The 25,490-nt window shown below is 48.0% G+C and overlaps 1 protein-coding gene across 1 annotated transcript in view; it reads left to right on the forward strand.

Annotated features, from left to right (window-relative positions):
• PLCL2 (phospholipase C like 2) overlaps positions 1-25,490 on the forward strand; it is a 210,590-nt gene that overhangs the window by 112,189 nt on the left and 72,911 nt on the right. The window contains exons 3-4 of the mRNA XM_065943320.1: positions 4,615-7,101; positions 9,443-9,646. Coding sequence (XP_065799392.1) covers positions 4,615-7,101; positions 9,443-9,646 — 2,691 coding nt within the window. The remainder of the gene's footprint in view (positions 1-4,614; positions 7,102-9,442; positions 9,647-25,490) is intronic.

Here is a 25,490-nt window from a genome sequence, read left to right on the forward strand (position 1 = left end):
ACTGAGCGACTTTCACTCTCTCTCACAATCAAACAGAAAATGGAAAGATATCAGCTAGAAATACAGGAGGGAGACCTTCCTGGTGGTCCAGTGGTTGAGAACCTGCCTTGCGGTGCAGGGGACACAGGTTTGATCCTGGGCTGGGGAGCTGAAATCCCACGTGCTGCAGAGCAGCTGGGCCTGCACACGGGTCTGAATGGAAGCCCACAGGCTGCAGCTGCTGATGCCCAGGTGCTGTGGAGCTTGCGGGCCACCGCTGAGCCCCGCCACACTCTGCAGTGAAAGATTCCCTCTGATGCAAAGAAGACCCCACAGGCCACCGCTGAGCCCCGCCACAACTGGGGGGTCTGTGCTCTGCAGTGAAAGATCCTCTCTGATGCAAAGAAGACCCCATAGGCCACCGCTGAGCCCCGCCATGACTGGGAGGGGGGGGGGGGCGGTCCCTGCTCTGCAGCGAAAGATCCTGCCCGATGCAAGGAAGACCTCACGTGCCACAGCTGAGACCCAACACACCCAAATACATCAGTAATTTTGAAAAGGAAAAAAGAAGGACATGCAAGAGGAATGCAGTGGGACTTGGGAGGCCTGTCCCTCCCAACCCGACAGCAGCTCCTGGTTCTTGAGGCCAGACTGTGGCTCCTCTGGTGGGCGTCCCCTTCCCCAGGAGGCGCCTCGGTGGTCGCGTCGGAACCGAGCCCCTTGGGGCCGGCCAGAGAGTGAGGCCCATGTGTCTGTCTCTTCATTCCAGGATGAGAGCGTATGACGCTGCCCACACCAGTTATGGACTGCGCCCTCCGAAATACCCGCTTAGTGCTCAGTTTAGAGGTGAAGAGGTAGTGACAGGCTTCTGTTACATAAAGTAGGCAGTCTTGTTAGAAGTAGGTATGTTTTTCCACTGGGCTCTGTGTGGCCACTTCCCTTTATCATGTTAAATATAAGTTCTCTAAAGGTTTTCATTCCTCCTGAGTTTGCTGCAGTGCGGAAGAGCTTGCCTATTGCCTCCTTCTATCTCACTGCTTTCACAAAATTACTCCTGGTCCTGAAGTGTTATTCTCGGTATGTGTGGGTTAAATGTATAAATGAATCTTTCAGCTTCTGTCCCACTCAGAATCCGTGATCCTTTATTGAGAATTGAGAATTTCAGGGTTGGCGCAGAGGCAGGTTCTTTCAGTAGCTGGTCGTCGTCTACACGAGACCTCACTTTTGTGTTCCTTCTCTTGGAGTGAAGAAGTGCTGATGGAGAGGCAGAAATGCACCAGTGGACCAACTTTATTTACAGGCTGTGATTGTCACCTCTCAGAAGCTCTGGTGACGCATGCTTACAACATTCAGAGGCAGTTCTGAAACGTCACTTGTACTATTTTAAAAAGTATTTGGAGGCATCTCCATCTCAGCAGAAAAGTATGTCTTTTTACTCTGGTGTTAGGAGATTTAGTGCACATAAGTTGTTTGCGTTTAGTCATCCTTTAGCTAAGAAACTGTAGGTGTAGCACATAGAGTTTCATCACTTTTTAATTTTAAATTTGAGCTCACTAACATTCGGAGGCAACATAGAAAATAGATTCCGATTCTGCTGCAGACGAGCCCCTTAGCTGAGGCACTTGATCTCTGCTAAAAGTGAAAGCCAGCGGAAATAAGTGCGAGCGGGACCAAGATTCTGGGACAATAGAGGCAAGGAAGACAATATCGAAGATCAGAGAGACTACAAGCTGCTTCTTAGAAAAGATAAACAAAATTGATAAACCTTCAGGCAGACTCATCACGAAAAACAATGGAAAGCACTCAAATCAATAACACTGGAAATGAAAAAAGGAGGTTACAACTGACACCGCAAAAATACAAAGGATCATGAGAGACGACTACAAGCAGCTATAGGCCAGTAAAACGGGTGAGCTGGAGAAGTGGGTTCATTCTTAGAAAGGTACAGTCTCCGGCGCAGGAAGAAACAGAAGATGTGAACAGACCAATCACGAGCACTGACATGGACAACGCCCGACAAACAGGAGATTCTGGGGCAGACTCAGGCAGGTGGGGGCCTGGGTCTCCTCCGAGAAGCCCAGTCCCCCTCCGTCTGCACGCCCTTCCTTTCTCGGGGCTCCTGGGGGCCACCTTGCCCTCACGTCCTGCTGCCACTTCCAGCCAGGGATCCAGCTCCTGCCAGCTCCCCAGTCGGTCTCTAGGCACGCACGCTTCTCCTTTGATGCTTTCTCATAGCTATATCTGCCAGCGGGGAGGGAGAGATAACCCTGTGCATTCAGGCCTCCACGGGCTGTAGAGAGAATAGGGTGGTTCTTGGCGACAGCCGATGGAGGGGAAGGAGCGGGGCACGGTCTCAGGTTAGGGGAGTCCCTGCTATCTCTGCCTTAGCCTGGACTGGGGGGGCCGATGTGTGCATGTGCCGGGGTCAGAGCCCTGAACTCACCCAGCAAAGCCTGTGAGGAGCAGGGTTGTGTTTCTGCCACCACGAGGATGCGGCTGAAGCTGCTGCTTGTCCTGCGGATGTGGGCGTGCAAGCACTCGTGGACGTTACTAACCTGCTTTGAAACTTCCCTCTGAATAGCAAAGAGGTGTCTGGGTTCCAAATATGTTGTTGCAATAAATTAGAAAGTGGTGGTCCAGTATTAAATGATGTGTTGAGAATGACAGAATAAAAGATTACAATGCTGAGAAAATGCTGTAGACATATTTCAGTGAATGAGTGGATCAGCACCTCCATTTATCTTTGTGATTCCTTTTTACTAGTGGCAGCTTTGAGAAATAATTTATAAAAATTATAAAGTTACTTAATTAGCATGTTGTCCTTATGAAAGGGGAAGCGTGTTGCAGGTAAAGACAACCCTCACTCTGAAACTCATGCATTTGTTTCATGTCCTTATGCATGGCTGCTTATAAACTTAATTTCATGCCAACTTGCTTAAAGAGATAGAATACAATCTAAATTTAAGGAATTGGAACAGCTATAGTACAGCTTGCCTTATGGATACAATTACTGCAGTTTTAATGTCTTCTGCACTTTATTGTTCTGAGGATACAACTGTAAAGAAATACTCTGCCTTCCGGCTTTTCTATTTTGTCTTGGCATTCAGATCACAAAAGCCTCTCTGGTTCATTTTGAAACTTTGAGGGAAACGATACCTGTGTGATTTAAAGTTTAAGTTTAACTACCTTCTGCAAATTGCTTTTGGAAGTATGGGTAGTTGAAAAGTAAAAGTGGTTTTAAATTTCAGACTTAACGAATAGCTTAATCAGTTTTTAAAATGTAGAGGTTTTATTCAAAATAGATTTTCTCCAGAGCAGGAAAGTTAGAATGTCTTTGTATAATATTTTGCATGCTCTTTATTTTATTGCCATGAAAGTCATATAATCCCAACCTTGCTCTCTGTTTCTTATTTATGAATATAATGACTTACTGAAAATTTATCACTAATTTCACATACCTCCTGAGAGGCAGTATCAGGTTTTAGGTTTAAACTGTGAAAGATGTGGTGGGGCCATTTGAGCATTTCTTTTAAAAATAAAATAATAAAAAAATAAAAATAAAAAATAAATAAAATAATAAAGATGTCTGTACAGGGAAAGAGCTTAAATACACAGATAGATGTGGTGTCAGCTCTGGACACCCATTACATCATGCAGGAAAGTTGAGGAATGATACAAACTGCCGAAGATGTAGGTGCTGCCTGAAGTTCTCACTTGGTAGTGTTAACAGTCTGCTAATATTAGGAGACTTGTTCTAAATACTCATCTGGCGCATGGGAGCAGGCTTTAATAAATCGAACTCCAGAATTTTAGAAGTGCCGCCACCTGAAGTCTGTGCTCCCACCCAGACTTAATATAATGGCAGAAGTAAAACCATATCTATTTGAAGTATTTAGGAGCGTGACTAATCTAATATGAGACTCCGAAGAGCCAGGAATTGCTGCTGGAACTCCAGGGTCTACTCATGTAACACATAATTTAATGGCTCATACCGAGTTTTCCAGATGCAGTCCAGACAGCTCAGTGAGTCCACGTGGTTAGGGAGCAGTTTTAAACTTTACATTCCCGTTTCCTAGAGTGATGCCTAAAATGTAAATGCCTGGGCATCAGCCCTTGGAGAGCTGGTTCCATGGGAATTCTGAGGCAAGTGGTCTCATGAGAGCCTTTTGAGAAGCCTGGTTAGGAGAGGGGCATGGTCCAGCCGGGTCTGCTGAGCGGCAATGTGACCCGTGTGTGATGTGGGCCTGCACGGGCCTTAATGCCCTCTACGACCTTCTTAAACTCAGGTTCTGAACACCAAGTCCTGCTTGGTCATTTTCCCCCTGATCCCTGCAAACCATGTGGCCAATTCTGTATGCAAGCTTTTATTGTGCATTGCTTTTAAGTCGTGCCTCTTGACATTTACGGATTGCAATTATTCAATAATGATTTTTTTACTCGTCTGTATTAGACTGTAAACACAGAGGCCACTTCTAAGCTTCAGAAGTGAATGAGCACCATGCATTACGGGACATACAATAGCAAATCCTAAGAGTATGAGTTTTCTCCCAAGGAAATTACATTTCTATTGCTAGTCTGGAACACAGAAGCCTACCTTTGTGCTCTTCTAATCCGCTGTGGCTTTTTCTCTCCTAGGATGGTACAAAACAGAAACGAGAGCGGAAAAAGACCGTCTCCTTCAGCAGCATGCCCACAGAGAAGAAGATCAGCAGCGCAAGTGACTGCATTAACTCCATGGTGGAGGGGTCCGAGCTCAAAAAGGTCCGCTCCAACTCTAGAATTTACCACAGGTATTTCTTGCTGGACGCCGACATGCAGAGCCTGAGGTGGGAACCATCCAAGAAGGATTCCGAGAAAGCCAAGATTGATATTAAGTCCATCAAGGAAGTGAGGACGGGGAAAAATACAGACATATTCCGCAGTAATGGCATTTCCGACCAGATATCCGAAGACTGTGCGTTTTCTGTCATCTACGGAGAGAATTATGAGTCACTCGATTTGGTTGCCAACTCTGCAGACATTGCAAACATCTGGGTCACGGGACTGCGGTACCTAATTTCTTATGGAAAACATACCCTTGACATGTTAGAAAGTAGCCAGGACAACATGAGGACTTCCTGGGTTTCACAGATGTTCAGTGAAACTGATGTAGATAGCCTGGGACATATAACTCTGTGCAGTGCCGTGCAGTGTATCAGGAATCTCAATCCTGGCTTAAAAACAAGCAAAATCGAGCTGAAGTTCAAAGAACTGCATAAATCCAAGGACAAAACTGGTACTGATGTTACAAAGGAGGAGTTTGTTGAGGTTTTCCATGAGCTTTGTACTAGACCTGAAATTTATTTCCTTTTAGTTCAGTTCTCAAGCAATAAAGAATTCCTTGATACCAAGGACCTGATGATGTTTCTGGAGGCAGAGCAGGGCGTGGCGCACATAAACGAGGAGATAAGCCTTGAGATTATCCACAAATACGAGCCATCCAGAGAGGGTCAGGAGAAGGGCTGGCTTTCCATAGACGGGTTCACTAACTACCTTATGTCACCCGACTGTTACATATTTGACCCAGAGCATAAGAAGGTCTGTCAGGACATGAAGCAGCCTCTGTCTCATTACTTTATAAATTCATCTCACAACACATACTTGATCGAGGATCAGTTCCGAGGCCCCTCTGATATCACAGGGTACATCCGAGCTCTTAAAATGGGTTGCCGGAGCGTGGAATTGGATGTCTGGGATGGGCCGGATAATGAGCCTGTGATTTACACGGGCCACACCATGACCTCTCAGATCGTCTTCCGCAGCGTCATCGACATCATCAACAAGTATGCCTTCTTCGCTTCCGAGTACCCGCTCATCCTGTGTTTGGAAAATCACTGTTCCATCAAACAGCAGAAGGTCATGGTGCAGCACATGAAGAAGATTTTAGGAGACAAGCTGTACACAACATCACCCAACGTCGAGGAATCTTACCTGCCATCCCCAGACGTCCTGAAAGGGAAGATCCTCGTCAAAGCAAAGAAGCTGTCCTCCAGCTGCTCCGGGGTCGAGGGTGATGTCACCGACGAGGACGAGGGGGCGGAGATGTCCCAGAGGGTGGGCAAGGAGAACACTGAGCCGCCCAACCACGTGCCTGCCAAGCGCTTCCAGCTCTGCAAAGAGCTGTCAGAGCTGGTGAGCATCTGCAAGTCCGTGCAGTTCAAGGAGTTCCAGGTGTCCTTCCAGGCTCAGAAGTACTGGGAGGTCTGCTCCTTCAATGAAGTGCTGGCCAGCAAGTATGCCAACGAGAACCCGGGGGACTTTGTCAATTACAACAAGCGCTTTCTGGCCCGGGTCTTCCCCAGTCCGATGAGGATTGATTCCAGCAACATGAACCCACAGGATTTTTGGAAGTGCGGCTGTCAGATTGTGGCCATGAACTTCCAGACGCCGGGGCTGATGATGGACCTGAACGTGGGCTGGTTCCGGCAGAACGGGAACTGCGGCTACGTGCTGCGGCCGGCCATCATGCGGGAGGAGGTCTCCTTCTTCAGTGCCAACACCAAGGACTCGGTGCCGGGGGTCTCCCCACAGCTGCTCCACATCAAGGTCATCAGCGGGCAGAACTTCCCCAAGCCCAAAGGCTCGGGCGCCAAGGGCGACGTGGTGGACCCGTATGTGTACGTGGAGATCCATGGCATCCCGGCTGACTGCGCGGAGCAGAGGACAAGGACCGTGCACCAGAACGGGGACGCGCCCATCTTCGACGAGAGCTTCGAGTTCCAGGTCAACCTGCCCGAGCTGGCCATGGTGCGCTTCGTGGTCTTGGACGATGACTACATCGGCGACGAGTTCATCGGCCAGTACACCATCCCCTTCGAGTGCCTGCAGACGGGCTACCGCCACGTGCCACTGCAGTCGCTGACCGGGGAGATCTTGGCACACGCCTCCCTGTTCGTGCACGTGGCCATCACCAACCGGAGAGGGGGCGGCAAGCCTCACAAGAGGGGCCTCTCGGTGCGGAAGGGGAAGAAGTCCAGGGAGTACGCGTCCCTGAGGACGCTGTGGATCAAAACTGTGGACGAGGTCTTCAAGAACGCCCAGCCCCCGATCCGGGACGCCACGGACCTCAGGGAGAACATGCAGGTAGGCCGGGCTCAGCCTCCGCGGAGGCTCAGGAGGCTGTTAGAGGGTTTCAGCGAACAGCTGTGTATCTGACCTCAAGTACTTTGTGAATTCCAGTTACTTGTAAGAATGCTCACCCACTGATGTCATTTTTTTCCTCCCATCATGGTAAATTTCCAAAAGGGCAGTTGGCCCTTCAACACGTTGATTACACTTGGGAATGAGCCCGCCTTGTTGCTGAGTCCATAGAAGGCCCTGGTCCCTGGTAGACCCTAAGCAACGGTGCCCATCTTTTCTAAAAGAGTAGGTGGGAATCTCTCCTGTTTCTGGGTATTCCTGAGCTGCGGACAGAGCGTCAACATGAAAGGACACGCCCCCATCCTTTCTTGTGGGGCGGTCCTGCTGCGGGAATGGCAAGTCTGTAAACAGCCAGTGTCTGTCTGAGTGTTGAGCCTGCTCTTGACTCAAGCCCAGGAATCTAATTGTTTCAGTAAGAGACACATGACGCCTGTATTTATTAGACATCTAAGATAGTGACCACCTCTGGACCACATAGTGACTAAAAGCAGTCAGTCAGGATTGTGTATGTAGTTAAGTATCATCCACGTGTCTAGCAGGATACGGGGGCTGCCAGCGATGCAGAACAAGTCATGAGGGCTGCCCCCCACACACACAGACACACATACCAGCCCGAGCACACACACACACACATACACACACACACACACACCAGCACCAGCCTGTCCCAGTGTGTGTCCATCCCAACGATACGTGTGTATAAAGACATACATGTATATGTTTGTAACTATTATGAGCAGAATGCCAGCAGCAAGTAAAACAAAAAGACCTTCCCGAAGCAGAGAAATGTTATCGTTTGTCTCAAAGCAAAAGCGTAACAGAAATACGGAGGGTGTCTCCCTGTCTCTAAGGCTGCCATGGTCGTGGACCTCAGCTCCCGAGGCTGGCGCGGTCATGGACCTCGGCTCCGAGCAGGCCGCAGCCACACCCACGTGTGCGTGAAGCTGCACGTCGTCCTTCGGGGCTGCGTGTGTCTGCACTGTGAGTGCGGTGTGCAGTCGGCGCTGAGCCTGGGCTGCGGAGTCTGGGTGGGCCGGACCCCGCAGGTGCCTGTGGTTGGGGGGTGGGCACTGGGAAGGGGCGGCAGGCAAGGAGCGGGAGGAGAAACGACCAGGATGACAGCAGGTGGAGAAGAAGTTAGGGGGCTCTGAGGGCCCCACAGTGCCCGCAGGAAGGACTGTCACGACCGTCAGTATCCAGGATGCTCAGCTTGATGACCGTATTTAAAGTAGCATTGATCAAACATATCCATTTCAAACCGATATGCTGCTCATCTCCAAGGACTGGGGCATTTGAACGCAGAAGGCACAGGTCTGGGGGCCTCTACCCCTGCCCTCTGGGCGCCATCCTCAACCCAGGTCGGGACCCAGGCGCGCCTGGATCTCCTGTGTTTCGGTTAGAATGTGCCTGTTACGGCAGCGCAGGATCAAGAGTGTCGACCTCGTCCTGAGCCGACTTCAGGTACCAGCCTGACCCCTTCGCCTGCCGGTTGCATGACCCCAGACGGATGGGAGAGGCCACAGCCGAGGCTCGGTCCCCTCGGGCCCAGCGTCGTGGTGGAGGGTCAGACGGGGCCACGTGTAACACGCGTGCCTCCGAGCAGCACTCAGACGCCCGCTCACGACCTTCCACAGTGCGGAAGGGCTTCCTTTCATGGGTATTTTCATGGCCCACCGCTAGTGATTAGAAATAAAGAAGGCAGGAGGAGGAGCAGTGGGACCCCTGGAGACGGGGCGATGGGCAGGGCAGGCCATGGTCCCCGGGTCTCCTGCCTGAAACTGCAGCTTCCCCGAAGTCCCTCTAGCTTTGGAACCAGCGGGTGTGAACAGGTGAGAGGGACTTGGGTTCCTGCCTGCCAGATGTTCCTCTCCTTTTTGGATGGCTGGCCTACTTGATACTTAGTTGAAGCCTGATTCCATTTTTTTCTCATCTTTTTGAAAGCAGAAGCCATTGTTTTGTTTATTTGCTTGTAATTGCATATCAACATTTGCACTGCTATGAACTTTGATCTGAAAAGCAGCTTTACCCTTCAAAAGAATTTAACTTATTTGCCTTTTCTGCCCTTTGGATAAATTGGTGTTACAAATGCCTATGTCTGCGTTTACTTTGGAAAATAGCCCTTTTTCCTCAGGATAAAATAATCATTAACCACGTCTGTTGTAACACTAACTCGTAACTGCCAAGCCAGGCAGGCCCAGGATAACCAGGTGTGTCGAGGACAGCATCCCTGGGAAACTCAGCCCCTGGTGAATTACAGTGCGCCTTCTTTCTTCCCACTGAGCAGAACGCAGTGGTGTCCTTCAAGGAGCTGTGTGGCCTCTCGTCCGTGGCCAACCTCATGCAGTGCATGCTGGCGGTGTCTCCCCGCTTCCTGGGACCTGATAACACGCCCCTGGTGGTCCTGAACCTCAGCGAGCAGTACCCCACCATGGAGTTGCAAGGGATCGTGCCCGAGGTGCTGAAGAAGATCGTGACGACTTACGACATGGTGAGTGGCTCTTCCCACTTTCAGGGTGCCCCGGGGGAGAGAGGTGTCTTGGGCCAGTACCCCTGATGTGCTCAGGAGTTCTGGCTAAGGACTTACCTTTACCTGTGCTGGAAGCGTGACTCTCCCGACCTTGCTGCGTTTGAAAGACTTTAGTGTTTCATTGTTGCTGTTTTAGAAAGCAGGATTCAGACACGTGCCTCCATTGGATCAAATAGTAGTCAGCTTTTCAGGAATACATCTGAATTGCTTTCTAAAGCATACATGATTTTCGACACACATAGAGTAAGGATTTTTTTTTAATCTTTCCCAGCAGCCAGCCATTGATTCACCCATATTTTGTTTTCATTTTTCACACTGGCAGAGGTGAGAAAGTTAAGTTTTTTTCTAAAATGCCTTTTAAATACCCTCAGAGGCAGGTGGCTCCACCACGTGCCTGGACCGTGCAATGCCCTCCCCCCTGACGGCAGCCCTCCGCAGTGCCCATGATTGGTAATCAGCTAGCGTCAGTGAGGAATCCTCGGGACACCTAGAATGCTGCATTTTTGCACTTGAGGTCTGTCTTGCATTTTCTTAATCGCATCCCGCTCTCGCAGTCCTTTTTGATTGATTGTAACTCTGAGGGAGGCGTGGGCGGGTGAGCACCGCCCCTTGGAGCTCAGTGTAGCTGCAGCTATCTGAACCCCTGCGTGCGCCAGCAGTGAGGGTTGAGGGTGTGGGGTGGGACACTCCCCTCCCAGATGGGCGAGGCTCCCACTTGTGCTCAGAGGTCACAGGCCTCACCCACCCCACCTCCACCCTCGAAGTGGGCGTTTAGACCACAAGACACAAGCCTGCTTCTGCTGTAAGCTGCTGTGGTCTGAGACGGATCGGGAGAGGCTGCGTGAAGTTTAACAGAAATGTTTGCTTGCTGTTCCATAAGTGGATCAGAAAGCAGCAATTCACAGGACTTGATACAATTTAAAGAAAAGACAAAAAGGCTTTCGATCAGCATTTCCCACACCGTGTGCTGAGGAGCCTTGGTTTCTTAGGATGTTAATGTGTCCCCAGGGAGAAAGGATTCCGTGTTGAAATAATTTAGGGAAATACTGGTTTGAGTGAAATCAATCAGATGTCCTCTCTGCGGGACTCCGTGGGGCCCTTTGTTTGCTGGCAGTGGCCTTCCAAAGGCTGATGGGCGTAGTGTGCCCTGTTTCAGGCATTGAGTTGACCATGGGGTGCTATTTCCTAAAGCAAAAGTTTGGGAAGTATTTTTGTTTTTGATCTTCTTCACTTGACCTTATTCACTGAAGTCTTTGGGTGAATAAGCTTTGGAAGTGCAAATCAGAACAATGCAGTATTTTTTTTTTCTTTCCCTAGTTTTGTTGAGAAATAATTGACTCTCATATGTAAGTTTAAGGTGTGCTGCCTGATGGTTTGATTCGCACATGTTGTGAAATGATTACAATGGACTTAACGATAGGTCTCCTCAAATAGATACAATTTTAAAAATAAAGAAGGGAAAAAAAGTTTTCTTGTGATGAGAGCTCTTAGTTTTCTCTCTTGACAAGTTTCCTGAGTATCAGTCATCTTGTACATTTCATTCCCAGGACGTCTTTGTTTTGTAACTGGAAACGTCTGCCCTTTGACTGTTCTCCTCCGATTCTCAGTTCTCCACTTCTGGTAACCACAAGCCCCATCTCTTTTTTCCATCAGTTTGTTTTTTGTTTCTGTTTTACTTTCCACATATAAGAGAGATCATACAGTGTTTGTCTTTCTCAGACTTATTTACATGTAGCATAATACTTTCAAGGTTCATCTGTGTTGTAGCAAATGGTAGGATCGCTTCATTTTTTTTATGACTAATATATATATATATAGTACATGTGTATGCATATATATGTATGTCTCACAGCTCCTTTATCTATTGATAGGCACTTAGGTTGTATTCATGTCTTGGCTGTTGTAAATAATGCTGCTGTGAACATGGGGTGCAGATATCTTTTTGAGTTAGTACTTTCATTTCCTTTGGATATGTTCCAAGAAGTGGAATTGCTGGATCCTATGGTAGTTCTATTTTTCATGCTTTGAGGATCATCCTTGCCATTTTCCCTAGGAACTGTACCAATTTACATTCCCACCAATAATAAGAATGCTCATCAGTTCATTAGCTTAAGAAAAAAAGTGGCGTTTGAGGCCGATGCTTGCTATTTCCTGCTTTTTCCAGCTTAGAGTTCATGGTGACGTCAGATAAATAAGGACCGAACAGTGGACATTGCAGGCACGCTGCGGGGAGTGTCAGTCACCCCCAGACAGGAGGCTGGTGGGGCAGAAGTGTCTGTAGACTTCAGGGGGTCGGGGGTGGGGACGCTCTGTTGGGTGCTGGAGCGGCCGCAGGCATGAACATATGTGGCCCCTGTCCTCAGGGAGCCGCCTGTCTGCTAGGATGGCAGCTGGAGAGAAAAGCATAAGAAGCTCATGCTGAGATTCCTTTGAGGGGAAAAGGGAAAGATAGGAAAAATGGAGAAGTCTAAAGAACCCTTCCATGCTGCGACTCAGGCTGCCTGGTTAGTTTTATGAGACGCCCAAAGAAGTAGCTGATAACTGTAAATGCTTTTAAAACTTAAGCCACAAGTAGAATCGTTGGCTGCTTTGCAGGTCTGTGTCGTTGACCAGCATCTAAAAGGACTTACCCGCTCGGGTGTCTCATGGGCCACACGGGACCGTTTCTTCCTGGTAACCTTTTTAACAGGACCTTCCTGAGAGTGGGCTGCGATGCCCCAGGGAGGTGAGAGCTGAGCCATGCTTGGTGCCGGGACCTGGTCCGGGCTGAGTGCAGAGCAGGAGGGATCCTGGTGAGGTTGACATAGCACCCACCACGGTACTTGAAACAGGAGTTGCTCAGTGCCCCTTGCTTCTCCACCCCACCCTCTCCCTGGGCTGGTGGATGATAACACTTATTATGTAATTCTAATTTGCTGGTGACTTTATAATTGTGTTGTTGCAGAAATGATAAGACAATTAGCTTGCTTGAATTTTTAAAGTTGTGAAATTAGTCTTACATAATGTTTAAATATCTGGGCTGTGTTATACCCCTAGTTTTAGTGATTTCTTCTATTTTTAATTCCACCTGGTAAACTAAGCCATAAAGTATCTAAATTAAATTAAAATTTTTATAATTTGCATTTAAAAATTGTCACATTGTTACAGCAACAGTATAGCTCTTATAATATTTTATAGTCCATTTATTGGTGACTTAATTACTTCTCACCTTGTGACAGTTAATTTATTAAAGCTAGCTAAGAACAGATGAAATATTCATGGGAAATGTAGTAAGGTCTTGGATAGCCTCTATTTTTGTAATGTTATATTGAGCTTAACCCAAAATTAGCCTTGGAAATAAGATCTTATTTCATTTTGCTGACTTCCCATTTATAGTTTGAAGACTCCAAATAAGATCTTATTTCCTTCTGTTGACTTCCCCTTTATAGTTTGAAGGCTCCAAGTGTAGGTGTAGTTGGAGAAATGCTCCCCGCCCCTGCCAAGTCCTGCATTACTGCGCGTCCACGCCCTGGAGGTGCCCCCAGTGAGGAGAGGCTGGTGGTATCACCTAGGGCTGCTTGAATATGTACTTAAGCTCGCAAGATGGTGATCACTTTGCTGTGTGTAAACTCTCATGAATGAACTAGGGTGGCTGAAACATGCCCATCTGTGAAAAAGGAGAGGCAGGGAAGGGGCTGACCGTGCACTTGTGGGCAGTGTGTAGGTGGGAAGGAGGTACACAGCCTGCCTGCACACCTCTGGTCCCAGCGTGATTATGAATAGCTCTCCCTTTAACCCTTACAGTTGTCCCTGTTTAGATAGTCAGTTGTGTGATAACCCTGCCCATGGCCCCCAGAATGTTCTAAGGGCCCTTGTGATTCCCACCAACAAACAAGTCTTCAGAATGGTCCAGATCGTGTTTGTCTTACCCTATTTGTAGATCCTCCTTGGGTCCTGGAAGTGGCGAGGTTCGAGGCTGGGACCTCACTCGGAAAGGTGGGTGTCAAAGTCGCTCGGGAGCAGAGGAAGAAGTCAACCTCAGACAGCTTCTTAAACCAGGCAGATGGGCTAGAAATAAAGAGGTGCTGGTCCGGAGAGTGGGAGCAGCCGTGTGGTCACAGCAAGGGGGATTTTCTTCCTGGGAGGAGGTTACAGCTTAGTGGAAGAGAGTACGTGTATCCATAGATAGTGAGAGGAGAGATGCTAGATATTTTTAAATAGGTAAATAAATTATTTTGAAAAGACTCATTTGAAAAGATTCTGATGCTGGGAAAGATTGAAGACTGGAAGAGAAGGGGATGACACTGGATGCGATGGTTGGATGGCATCACCGACTCAATGGACATGAGTTTGAATAAGCTCTGGGAGTTGGTGATGGACAGGGAGGCCTGGCGTGCTGCAGTCCATGGGGTCACAGAGAGTCGGACATGACTGAGTGACTGAACTGAAATAAATTATCTGGATGTTCGTGAGAGAGAAAGGTCAGTTTAAAGTTTAGGGCCTGGAAAGGCTTCAAGGAAACACTGGCCTTTGAGCTCGACCTTTACAAATGAGTCAGACTTCGGCAGGTGAAAGTAAGAAGACAGTTGCAGGCGGGTTCACAGAGTGAAACACACTTAGGAATGGGAAGCACCTGTCCCGGGAAACTGACACGTGGGCCGGGGGAGTTCCTGTACATGTTTGAGCAATCAGGGGCCATGCTCAGAGTCAGGATTTGGGGCTGAGAGGGCTGGGTGAGGGGGAGCTCAGAGGTCACCTGCCTTTATTGTGCAGATGAGAAAATGGAAACACAGGGGTGCATCCAGCTAACATCAGAACCACCTTTAGGGCCCAGCTAGTCTCCTTGTCCAGTTTGTCCCCCATAGTCCAGATGAGGAAAATGAACCGTGTGTGTGGTTTGTAGATGATTGATGAGTCTGCTCATAAAGCCCAAATAGCTCCAATAATCATGGAATGAAATGGTTCATGTGGGGCTCTTCAAGTCCCAGCTACCTTATTTCTGATTCTTGTTCCCTCATGAAGGTGGAGAACAATTCGTCTTGCATACCTTGGTGTATTATTTTTTTTTTTTTTAGTATTTATTTATTTTATTTTTGACTATCAGATTTCTCCATTGGGGCTTCTCTCTAGTTGTGGCTCACAGCACATGGACTTGGTTGCCACACAGCATGTGAGATCTTAGTTCCCCAACCAGGGATTGAACCCAGGTCCCCTGCTTGGGAAGGTAGATTCTTAACCACTGCACCCCCAGAGAAGTCCCTTGGTATATGTTAAAAGGCAGCTTCGATGAGCTTAAAATAAGGAGGAATGTGTTCAGTAGATTAAGTTCCACTCAAAGGAATCCAATGACAAGTATATCTTTTATATTCTTACTTCAGAAAACAGAAAATTTAAAGATTTTACTCAGAGCCTATGTAAATGAACTTGAATGCATCACCTGCTGAGAATTAAATATCATGGTTGAACTTGTTCCCTCGTGGGTTTAAAGGCTGGATTGAAGAAGATCAGGATTATGTAACCTGAGTAAGAAACTCTGGTGAGCGCATGGGTCCTCCATGACACCCAGCGCTCCTGGAATGGTCCCCCCAGGGTTTAGGACATCTCCCTTCTCCCCTCGATGTGACTTCATTCATCACCATTTTATGCCAAAACGATGTTTACCATCCCTTTAATGCTGATGAAAGTATCGATTCAGCTCCCCAACTCTTATTGCTTATTTGTTTCAGATTTACCAACTACTTTCTGCTTAACTTTTGTTTAATTGAGATCTGTACTAATACATAGAGACCAAGATGTCAGCATTCTTCCTCAACAGAAAACATTGGAAGTTTAAACATTTTGTGAAGAGTTACATGAAAAGAAAGTTCTCATTACAATTTTTTCACTGGTCTTTGAGGGCTGTATTCTCAGGGAAATAAACTGGATACAGAAAGGCAAGCCCTGCAGAATTCCACATATATGAGGTATCTAAAGTAGTCAAGTGCATAAAATCATAGAGACTAGAATGGTCACTGTCAGGGCCTAGGAGGAGAGGGAAATGGGACATTATTAATTACCAGGCATGAAACTTTAGTTCTGTGAGATGGAAAAGCTGTCTCACTGCAGACCTGTGTACCACCTGTGCCTCTGGTCAGTGGTAGTGTGTTATCCACGGAGCAAGTTAAGAGGGTAGAGCTCATGTTAAGTGTCCTTACCACACAAACATTTTTTAAAGAAAAAGATGTTTTTCCTGATTTTGCTGCTGTGTTTCTGCACTCTGGAATATGCTTCAGTCATTGTTGTTAAACTGATGATGAAGTCCTGGGGAATGAGAGGAGAGAAGGGGAAAACGGAGAGGAGTGGACGCCCTGCTCCGTCAGAGACAGTGCAGTTGTTGATGCTCAGCAGTGGACTAGCCCGCTGCCATCTGTTAGGAGATACCCATGAATTCATTCCTGTCAGTGCAGTTCCTTTGTCTCCATTTTCTGTTTTAAGTTAATTTGTTTCCATCTTTTAAAGCGCTGCAAAAATCCTGATTTTAATTGCCTTCACGCTTAATTAAGAAAGCACTCTCTGGGGAATCCATTTATCCAGTACAGAACAGTATTTTTTTAGTGTTTAAAAAAAAAAAAAAAAGAACAAGATGCTTTGTCTAAGAGCATGTTTGCTCACTGTGAATATTTTTACCTAAGTTATAAGTAGTCCCTTCTACTTCATGGCTTTGCATATTTCTTAGATAAAGCAAGATCCTTTAAATAAAAGACGTGCAGTGAAGGGTTTTTTCCTTACACAAACAAGCCACCATCAAGCGTGCTCTGCGGTGTGTTGTTGGTATGGTTTCCTGTATTTGGTCTGGCCACTGCCTGACGCAGGGAAGAGAGAAATCACACTTCATGATCGATGGAGCCAGCCCATCTGGACCAAGCAGAGATGATCTGTAATAAGGTTACTATTGATCTCCTTCTCCTCTGTGGCTCCTTTTATCACACTTCTGCCTCAGAACTTGACATTAAAGCATCTTTTAATTGGTGGTGTCAACTCTCCCAATTTTTATAACTGTGGAAAAACAGAACATTATGCCTTGGGCTAAGACTGCGCTAAAAAGAGGGTGGGGGGAAAAGATTAGGGGAAATGTGGATATACCCTGCTACCAGGGAAGAGCAAAAACCCGGAGGCTCGAGAAGATGGCGCTTCACTGGGAACGGATGGTGATGGTCGCACGACTGCTTCTCTCGTCCTCTTTCCTCGTTTCCAGCGTCTCCACCGAAACCCTCGACGGACGCCTATGTAGGTGTGTTCCTAAACACACACATGCAGATCTCAGGCACTCAGTGAGAGTGACTGGGGAAAAGAGCCTCGTAGGGGCTGGCCGCTGCCTCAGAAGCGCCTTCCACAGCAGCGGCGTTTTCCGGTGCCTTGTGATGCCCAGCCCGTCTATCCGGGAGGACAGACCTTTACGCACTCCCTCAGCTCGTAGACTGTTGTCTCCAGCCGGGAAGTGGTAAACGGGCCTGAGCGGCTCAGTGTCCCCGGCTGCACCGCAGGTCAGGCCTCCTGTTCCCGAGTGGCCCCGGGCAGTGGCCCCGTGTCGGCAGGCGAGACGCAGGAGCCTGCGGCTGGATTTCCTGTGAGCCAGCACCGGGTGGGCGGCTGCGGGATGGTGGCTGAGACCAGGCCCTGGAGGGGTCGCCTCTGGCTTCTCCATTAGCACCTTGCTGCTGCTTTCCAGAGACCAAACAAGCTTGTTTGTGTGTGTACTGGTTGCCCTGGGTCTTCATTGCTGCCTGAGGGTTTTCTCTAGTTGGGGCAAACAGAGGCTGTTCTCTAGGAGTGTGCAGGCTTCTCCTTGGGGCAGGCTCTCTTTTTGGGGAACACGGGCTTTGGGGCACGCAGGCTTCAGTAGTTGTGGCCCACGGGCTTCATTGCCCCAGGGCATGTGGGCTCTTCCCGGACCAGGGATCGAACCCACGTCCCTGGCACTGGCAGGCAGATTCTTCACCACTGGACCACCAGAGAAGTCCCAGATTGCTCATTTCTTGAACACTTTATTTCACTGAATCTAGCCGGAAATGCATATAAAATATATCTGAGACCTGAAGCTCCAGAAAAATGGAACTATTTTCAAGCGTTCGCGTTATGCAGAAGAACACTAGGAGATTTTTGGTAAAACTAAGATCGCTGGAGCACGGTGGTCCTTTCACTTCATGTGAAGGAACAGACGGATTGCTTCCCGTGTCCGCATCAGATTCTCCTCTGAATACGGGATTTTGCTCTGGTACTGTGCCTTCAGCATTTATTCTTGGCAAATACATTCTCTTTTTGACCAGAAATAGTTTGTTTCTTCAGAGGTTGAAGATGCCTCCTTACGTTTTTTTGCTGAGTGCTTCCGTCAGAGACCCACCGGGACCTCTTTTGAAGAGCCTGTGTGCGTCTCCAGAATCCCGCACGCCCTCCATCAGTAACAGACGTGGTTTCCTTGGCCCGGCGCCGGTGCGGCTGCAGCCTGTCGAGGCTGGGAGACGCGCGGGCCTCCTTACCCTGGTGTGTTCCCCCGGCTTTCTGCCGCCATTGGGCTCTGAGGAAACAGGAGTGGATGAGCTTCCGGGGCGTCACTCCTTCAGGCCTTCGCGCCTCCTGCCTGTGCGGAGGAGCTCGACGGCGGCCCACGCCCGCAGCTCCGAGCGAGGGGACGTGGCCTCCCCGGCTCGCTGAGAGGCAGGCGGCCGTCCTCAGAGCGAGGAGACGCGGCCTCCCCGGCTCTCTGAGGGGCAGGCGGCCGTCCCTCCATCTAGCTCCCCTTGGTGAACCTGGGTCATCAGTTCACTGATCCTCTTTGGCGTGTCATCGCTCAGCCCCGCGGCTAAACTGCCGGGTCTTTCAGACTCTTGCCCGCAGCCCCTCTGAGAGGCGCTGTTGGTTGGGGAGGGGGTGGCGGCGGAGGCTCTGCCCGCTCTGAAGCCGGTCCTCCGGGCGCACCACCCTGCGGTGCTCTTGGGGCTGGTCCCTGCGTCCCGGGGTCTCCTGGCTCCGTCCCGGGTCCGCAGGGCTCCAGAGGCAGCTCCCCGAGTCCCCGCGTCCAGCCCTGGCCAGTGGGAGGGCGTTTCCTCTCCTGTGAGGCTGATGCTCTGGGATCCACATGGGTTGTGCCTTGCAATGTTAGATTAATCTAGAAAAGAGTTTCTTCTTGACAAATCCTGACTTTCAATTCTGTCGTTTCGGTGGGAACCCAAATGAAAATCTAATTTGGCCTTCAGAACAGAGAAGTGTCTCTGTTTTTACGAGATAGCTGTTTCTTTCTTGTTTTCTTTTCACCCAGCCTCTGAAACTCACTGTTTGAGTAGATGGAAAGCCCCCAGGGCAGATGATTTATAACCTGTGGCAGTGTGTCTGGGAGAAAGACAGCCTGCGCTCTCCCCTTACACCTCCCCTGCGGTCCCCACGCGGCTCCAGCCACACGGCACATCACCTCCTGGATGCCCAGAAAGACAGACCTCCCCAGGTAGCACCTGGAGGGAGACCCAGGTGTTGAGGCAGAGTTAGGAGTGCCAGCTTTAAGAACTTAGGGTTATGTGATGACCGTTAGGTCAAATGGAAGCTGAATACTTTGCCGTTGTTAGGCCAGTAACATTCTTCTTAGAGGGTCTTGGACTCGTCACCTCCTTTCCGTGTGTTGGGATTGATAAAGCACCTATGTTAAGCATAGAAATTGCCAAGAGAGGGGCAAAGAGGGGGAAGTAACTTTCAGGGCGTGTATCTCATGTGTATAGTCTGCTAGTGCTTGAAGTTTTCCAGGATTAAAATTTGATTTGCTATTGAAACATACATCAAGCCCCATGAATAATATACAACCCTCCCTTAAAAGAGGGTGCTTTTTAAAGCTTCCAGAATTTGTTTGACATTTGATTTGCTATTGAAACATACATCAAACACCATGAATAATATACAACCCTTCCTTGAAAGAGAGTGCTTTTTTTAAAGCTCCCAGAATCTGTGTGACGTCTTGAAGTTTGCGTTCACTGGGGTGGTGTCCGCAGCGTGTAGATCCTTTTCGAACCAGAAAAGTGTCGGTCAAGAAACAGGAGTGAATCGGCTTTCAGCGTGTGATAGTTTTTGTGTCTTTAGCAGTGTGTGAGTTCTGAATCCTTTCAGATGGCACACGAGTGAAGACTGGCCCACCGAGAACCTGCCCTTCAGGGCTCACTGATGTGTTCAGCCCACTTCCCCACCTCCACCCTGGTCCGGGAGCCTGCTGGCTTGCCACCGTCTTGGGCCCAGGAGGGAGCTCCATCTCTCTTTGACCCTCCAGCCTGTGCTGTGGAGGCCGAGGGGGCCGTGCCGCCTTTTCTGGGCACTTCGAGAAGTCAGTGTGTTCCTTTGCTTCGCCATAAGCTTGCAGGGCCCTGGGACAGAACCCTTGGAGCACCCAGGGACTGCACCTTCCCTGTTCATCTTGGTCTTCCTGGGATGGTGGTTTCTGAGCAGGGGGGGAGCTGGGGACATGAACCCCTGGTGATTCTTCATCCTAGCTGGGACGGTGGCTTGCTTTGCCAGCTGAGCCTGTGGTTAGCCCTGCCATCTGGCTCCATGCGGGATTCAGAACATTCTCCAGTCAGTTAAATGGGGATGTTTTGCCCGAATGGTTATTTTAACAGTGCTGACTACAACTAACCAGTAAGAGTCACACAGGTAAACTTTTTTTTCCAGAAGTATTTTTCTTCTGTCAAAAATTCATCAAAAAGATGAATGGTTTATATTTTGTTATGCCCCATCACTGTCAGGGTGGAGGTGAGAAAGAAGATAAGTTTCAGTGATAACAGAATTTTGTGTAGCATCTCAATGTTCTGATATCAATTGCCTGACTTTGCAAATGCAGGATCTGTTCATCAGATTGATGTGATTTATCGATATCCATTCTTGTGTAGTTTAGAACAGCGAATGCTTTTCCATTGAGAAGTTTGACAGTGTTGCAAGTCCTATTTGGAGTTGGAAAAATTGAAATTACTTAGACACAGGTAGAAAATGGTTAGTGGTTGTTCATGGATTAGTTTGTAAATGCAGTGATGAACTCCTCTGTTTTCATGGACACATACTCTTTGGATCTACAATCACATTTTAAAAGACAGCTCTCTAAGAAATGGGATAATTTGGAAGGAATCTGCTCCATGAATGTGAAGGTATCAAAATAACCAGTTCTATGAAAATCATATGTTTCAGATTGTTTCTTGAGTTGTTGACACTAACTGGGGTCACCTCAGACATCTTTTGTTGGCAGCAAGATGTACTCATTTCTGAATGTTTTTCTTGTCTCTTAGGCCCCTAGTTATGACCTGAAAATTTTTTAAAAGGTGTTTTTCCACAATCTTCTGAATAATGAGGTAACAGTAATTTTTCTCTGCAGCTAGATATTCTCCTGTCGATAACGTTTGGTAGTTTGTATATTTTAAGCATATATTTTGTTGACATGTAACATTTGATTTGTAAATTTTAAGCATGTATTTTGTTGACATGTAACACTTGACCTGTTTATAAGAGAACTGAAATCTAGCACTGCCTGTGGATTCATCACTTCTTGTTTCTGTGTGGAGGGCAGGGCTCACCCCATGCCTGTAGTCGGGTCGGGTCTGGTGGTGACTCCACACCACACACACCAATCGCTGTGCCACCAGCACCGCAGGAGCCGTCACCCGAGATTCTGTTTTAACAGCTCCTGGGTCTTGTTCTGTTCACTCATATTCCCCCAGATTGCAGGGAAATAATTAACGCCACTCACCCCACTAAAATAACCACCCTTGACACCAAAAATCTGATTTTATTTCCACACAAATTTATCAGGGATAAAAATAGCACTTCATAATGGTTTTAAAGTCTTTTCTAACTTAATTAAGGCATTTAAAATCCTGAACCATAAGAAAATTGCTCTCCTAGCCAACTCAGTGGGTGGACAATGTGATGTGTTAGGAGTTAAGTTTAACTCTACAAGCTTAATTATCTATTAACTTAAAAATAACATGTTAAGTAGTTTAAAACATCTATTTTCCTACTGCGTTTAGTATTAGTCAAATCTTTAGGACTGTTACAGATTTTTAGGTGGAGATTTTTGTAGATCCTTTATCTACTTATGGAAATCTTTATTTCTTTTGAAATCAGTGTTGATTATTCTAGTTTTCTTTATAATTACTGCACTCCTACATTGGAGAGAGCAAATGGAGCGTGGTGCCGTCATTTACGTCATTGAAAGAAAGAAGGCGGAAATGAAGTCGTGTCCGGCTCTTTGCGACCCTGTGGACTGCAGCCTACCAGGCTCCTCTGTCCATGGAATTCTCCAGGCAAGAACACTGGAGTGGGTTGCCATTTCCTTCTCCAGAGGATCTTCCCGACCCAGGGATTGAACGCGGGTCTCCCGCTTTGTAGGCAGATGCTTTACTGTCTGAGTCACCAGAGAAGTCCAGGTGACATATAATTTATGTCACTATATGACACAAAATAGTTTTAGCTTTAAATAACCACTTATCTTGTGCCTAAAGCAAAAACAAAACAAACAAAAAAAAACCTTTGTGAACTGTCTTGGCTATTTTGAGTATTTAACTAAATGCAGCCAAGATGGTGGTAACTAAATTTTAGCTGATTTCCTAAAGTTAAGCTGTGAAAAGTCAACATTCTCAGATATGTGGATGATACCTCTCTAATGGCCGAAAGCCAAGAGCAACTAAAGAGCCTCTTGATGAGGGTGAAGGAGGAGAGTGAAAGAGCCGGCTTAAGACTAAATATTAAAAAGAACTAAGATCATGGAATCTGGCCCCATTACTTCATGGCAAATATAAGGGGAGGACAGGTAGAAATAGTGACAGATTTCCTCTTCTTGGGCTCCAAAATCACTGTGGGTGGTGACTGCAGCCGTGACATCAGAAGGTGATTGATTGCTTCTTGACAGGAAAACTATGACAAACCTAGACAAGTGTGTTGAGAAGCAGAGACATTACTTTGCTAACAAAGGTCCATATAGTCAAGGCTACAGTCTTCCCAGTGATCACATACTGTTGTGAGAGCTGAACTGTAAAGAAGGCAGAGCACCAAAGAATTGATGCCTTCTAACTGTGGTGCTGGAGAAGACTTCTGAGAGTCCCTTGGACTGCAAGGAGATCAAACCAGTTCATCTTAAGGGAGATCAGCCCTTGTTGGAAGGACTGATGCTGAAGCTGAAGCTCCAGCATTTTGGTCACCGGATTCAAACAGCTGACTCATTGGAAAAGTCCCTGATGGTGGGAAAGATTGAGGGCAGAAGGAGAAGAGGGCATCAGAGGATGAGATGACTGGATGGCATCACTGATGCAATGGACATGAACTTGGGCAAACTTTGGGAGATGGTGACAGACAGGGAGGCCTAGCGTGTGCAGTCCGTGGGGTCACAAAGAGTCGGACACGACTGGGCTGCTGAACAACAACAACAAATTCTCTGTAAACAAATTTCTCCTTTATTTACATAAACCATGTTTACGTGTTTATCCTTTAAAAATACTAACTGTACTTGATTTTGCCTATTCTTTTCTAAAATGTGCTTGTAGCATGGCAAACTGTATTCTCTTTAATACTTAGTCCAGTATCACCACATGAGACTCTTTTTTTAATCAGAGAATCACTGCTTTACCCTATTGGGTTGTGTTAGTTTCTTCAGTGAAGTCAGGCAGTGGTCAGGCAGTGCTGCGCAGTGGGCAGGGCTGGTACCACCTGTTTGTGGACGGGCTCCAGGCTTCAAATGGTGCTTACATATTCAGTCCAGTTCAGTCGCTCAATCATGTCTGACTCTTTGCGATCCCATGGACTGCAGCACGCCAGGCCTCCCTGTCCATCACCAACTCCCAAAGTTTACTCAAACTCAAGTCCATCGAGTTGGTGATGCCATCCAACCATCTCATCCTCTGTCGTCCCCTTCTCTTCCTGCCCTCAATCTTTCCCAGCATCAGGGTCTTTTCCAATGAGTCAACTCTTCACATCAGGTGGCCAAAGTACTGGAGTTTCAGCTTCAGCATCAGTCCTTCCAATGAACACCCAGGACTGATCTCCTCTAGGATGGACTAGTTGGATCTCCTTGCAGTCCAAGGGACTCTCAAGGTCTTCTCTAACACCACAGTTCAAAAGCATCCATTCTTCGTGCTCAGCTTTCTTCACAGTCCAACTCTCACATCCATACATGACCACTGGAAAAACCATAGGTTTGAAAGATGGACCTTTGTTGGACCATTTAATTTACATATTAAATGGTTGAAAAATAAAAATTCATGACCTGTAAAAATCATATGAAATTGAAGCCTCGGTGTCCATAAGGAAATTCTGATAGAGCGTGTCCATGATACCTCCTGTGTCTGCTTATACACGGTAACAGCAGAGTCACGTAAAGTATTTACTGCTTCTTTACAGGGAAAGTTTGCCAGCCCCTTCAAATGAGGATCAGGGGAAAAGTCCTTAGGGTATTTTGATGCACTGGTTTCCCTTTTCACTTTGAGCAGCTTAAATCATGAGTTTAAAGGTTTCCTTTCTTTTTCATCTTCTTTTGTTTTAATCATGTTTTGAATGTTGATCCAAAGCACACCATTCTGCTTTGTCACCCCATAGAGGAGGGCACATGAGTTCTGTTCCGGATGAGACAGTGGGCCCTTGAAGCAGTAAGACTTGTCAGTGTCGGAATTAAAACACTAGAGGCTGGACTTGGAGAGGAAAGCGTGTGAAAATCCACATTTGCTCGCAGTGCCTGCGAGGACAGTGTGCTGTTCCAGCAAAGAGTGGTGACGATCAGGCAGAATTTTGTGTTATAATCCAATAAAACGTGTAGCTAACTCTACTTTACACGTAGTTAGCAAGATGTTTAATCCCGATTGCACTGCTTGGTAATAAGGCTGGGAAAAGGAGTCAAGGACTGTGTTTCGGTGGTGCTCCTGTCTCAGTCAAATCCAGCCTCTCCTTCAGTGAGAGGGGACCTGGTGGGGCGAGTGGGCTCTGCTTTCTTCTGAAAACGCCCGGCTTCCTCTCCCCTTCCCCTTGGGCAGGCGGGGAGGAGGACTTTCTCTCCAGTTATGAAATCTAGTCCTTGCTAAGCATATGCCATTGAAACCTGCTCCAGAACCCTTGCCTGGAGGATTCCATGGACCGAGGAGCCTGGTGGGCCACAGTCCAAGGGGTTGCAGAGTCAGAGATGACTGAGCGACTAAACAACAGCTAGCCCCACCCGGAACTGAAGCGCACTCCAGACCCCGTGGCCTGAGGGGCAAGGGCGGGCCTCTAGGGCCACCTGGCCTCCTTGCTTCTTTCTTAATCCTGCAATTCTAATCCTGCATCCATTGGTTCTGGTGCGAGTCCTTTTTGTCAGGTACCTCTTTCTCCCTTCCCCAGATCTGGGTCTGAGTCTGGCAGTGACCACGTGTGTCCTGCTCACCCCCGATCTAAGGTCAGAGCCTGCCGCAGGCACTCAAAACGTGCTTACAAATAACTGAAGGAAGGAAAACGCCCTGGGTCTGGAGGACACAGCGCCGAGGGGTCCTTCCAGCCCTCTGTCTATGTCCAGGGTGCCGGCGTCTCCCCGAACTCGGCTGGTCTACGCATTCACGGAACGCCCTTCTCGGGGAGGCCGGGCTTGGAGCTGGCAGGACCGCAGGGTGCAGGGGCCACCCTCCCAGTCAGTAGCAGAGGGTCTGGCGGTGCCCATGCTAAGGTGGTGAGGGCCCCCTGAGCTGGTCCGGGAAGAGGACGCGACCCCCGGACCTCTCCAGAGACTGGGGGTCGGTGGGGGGGCACAGCAGGGCCCGGGGCTGGAGGCCGGGAAGCGGCACTGGCATCCAGGTGCCTGCACCATGTA

The sequence above is a fragment of the Muntiacus reevesi genome, chromosome 8 (assembly GCF_963930625.1).
Source record: "Muntiacus reevesi chromosome 8, mMunRee1.1, whole genome shotgun sequence".
In the NCBI taxonomy this organism is placed as follows: domain Eukaryota; kingdom Metazoa; phylum Chordata; class Mammalia; order Artiodactyla; family Cervidae; genus Muntiacus; species Muntiacus reevesi.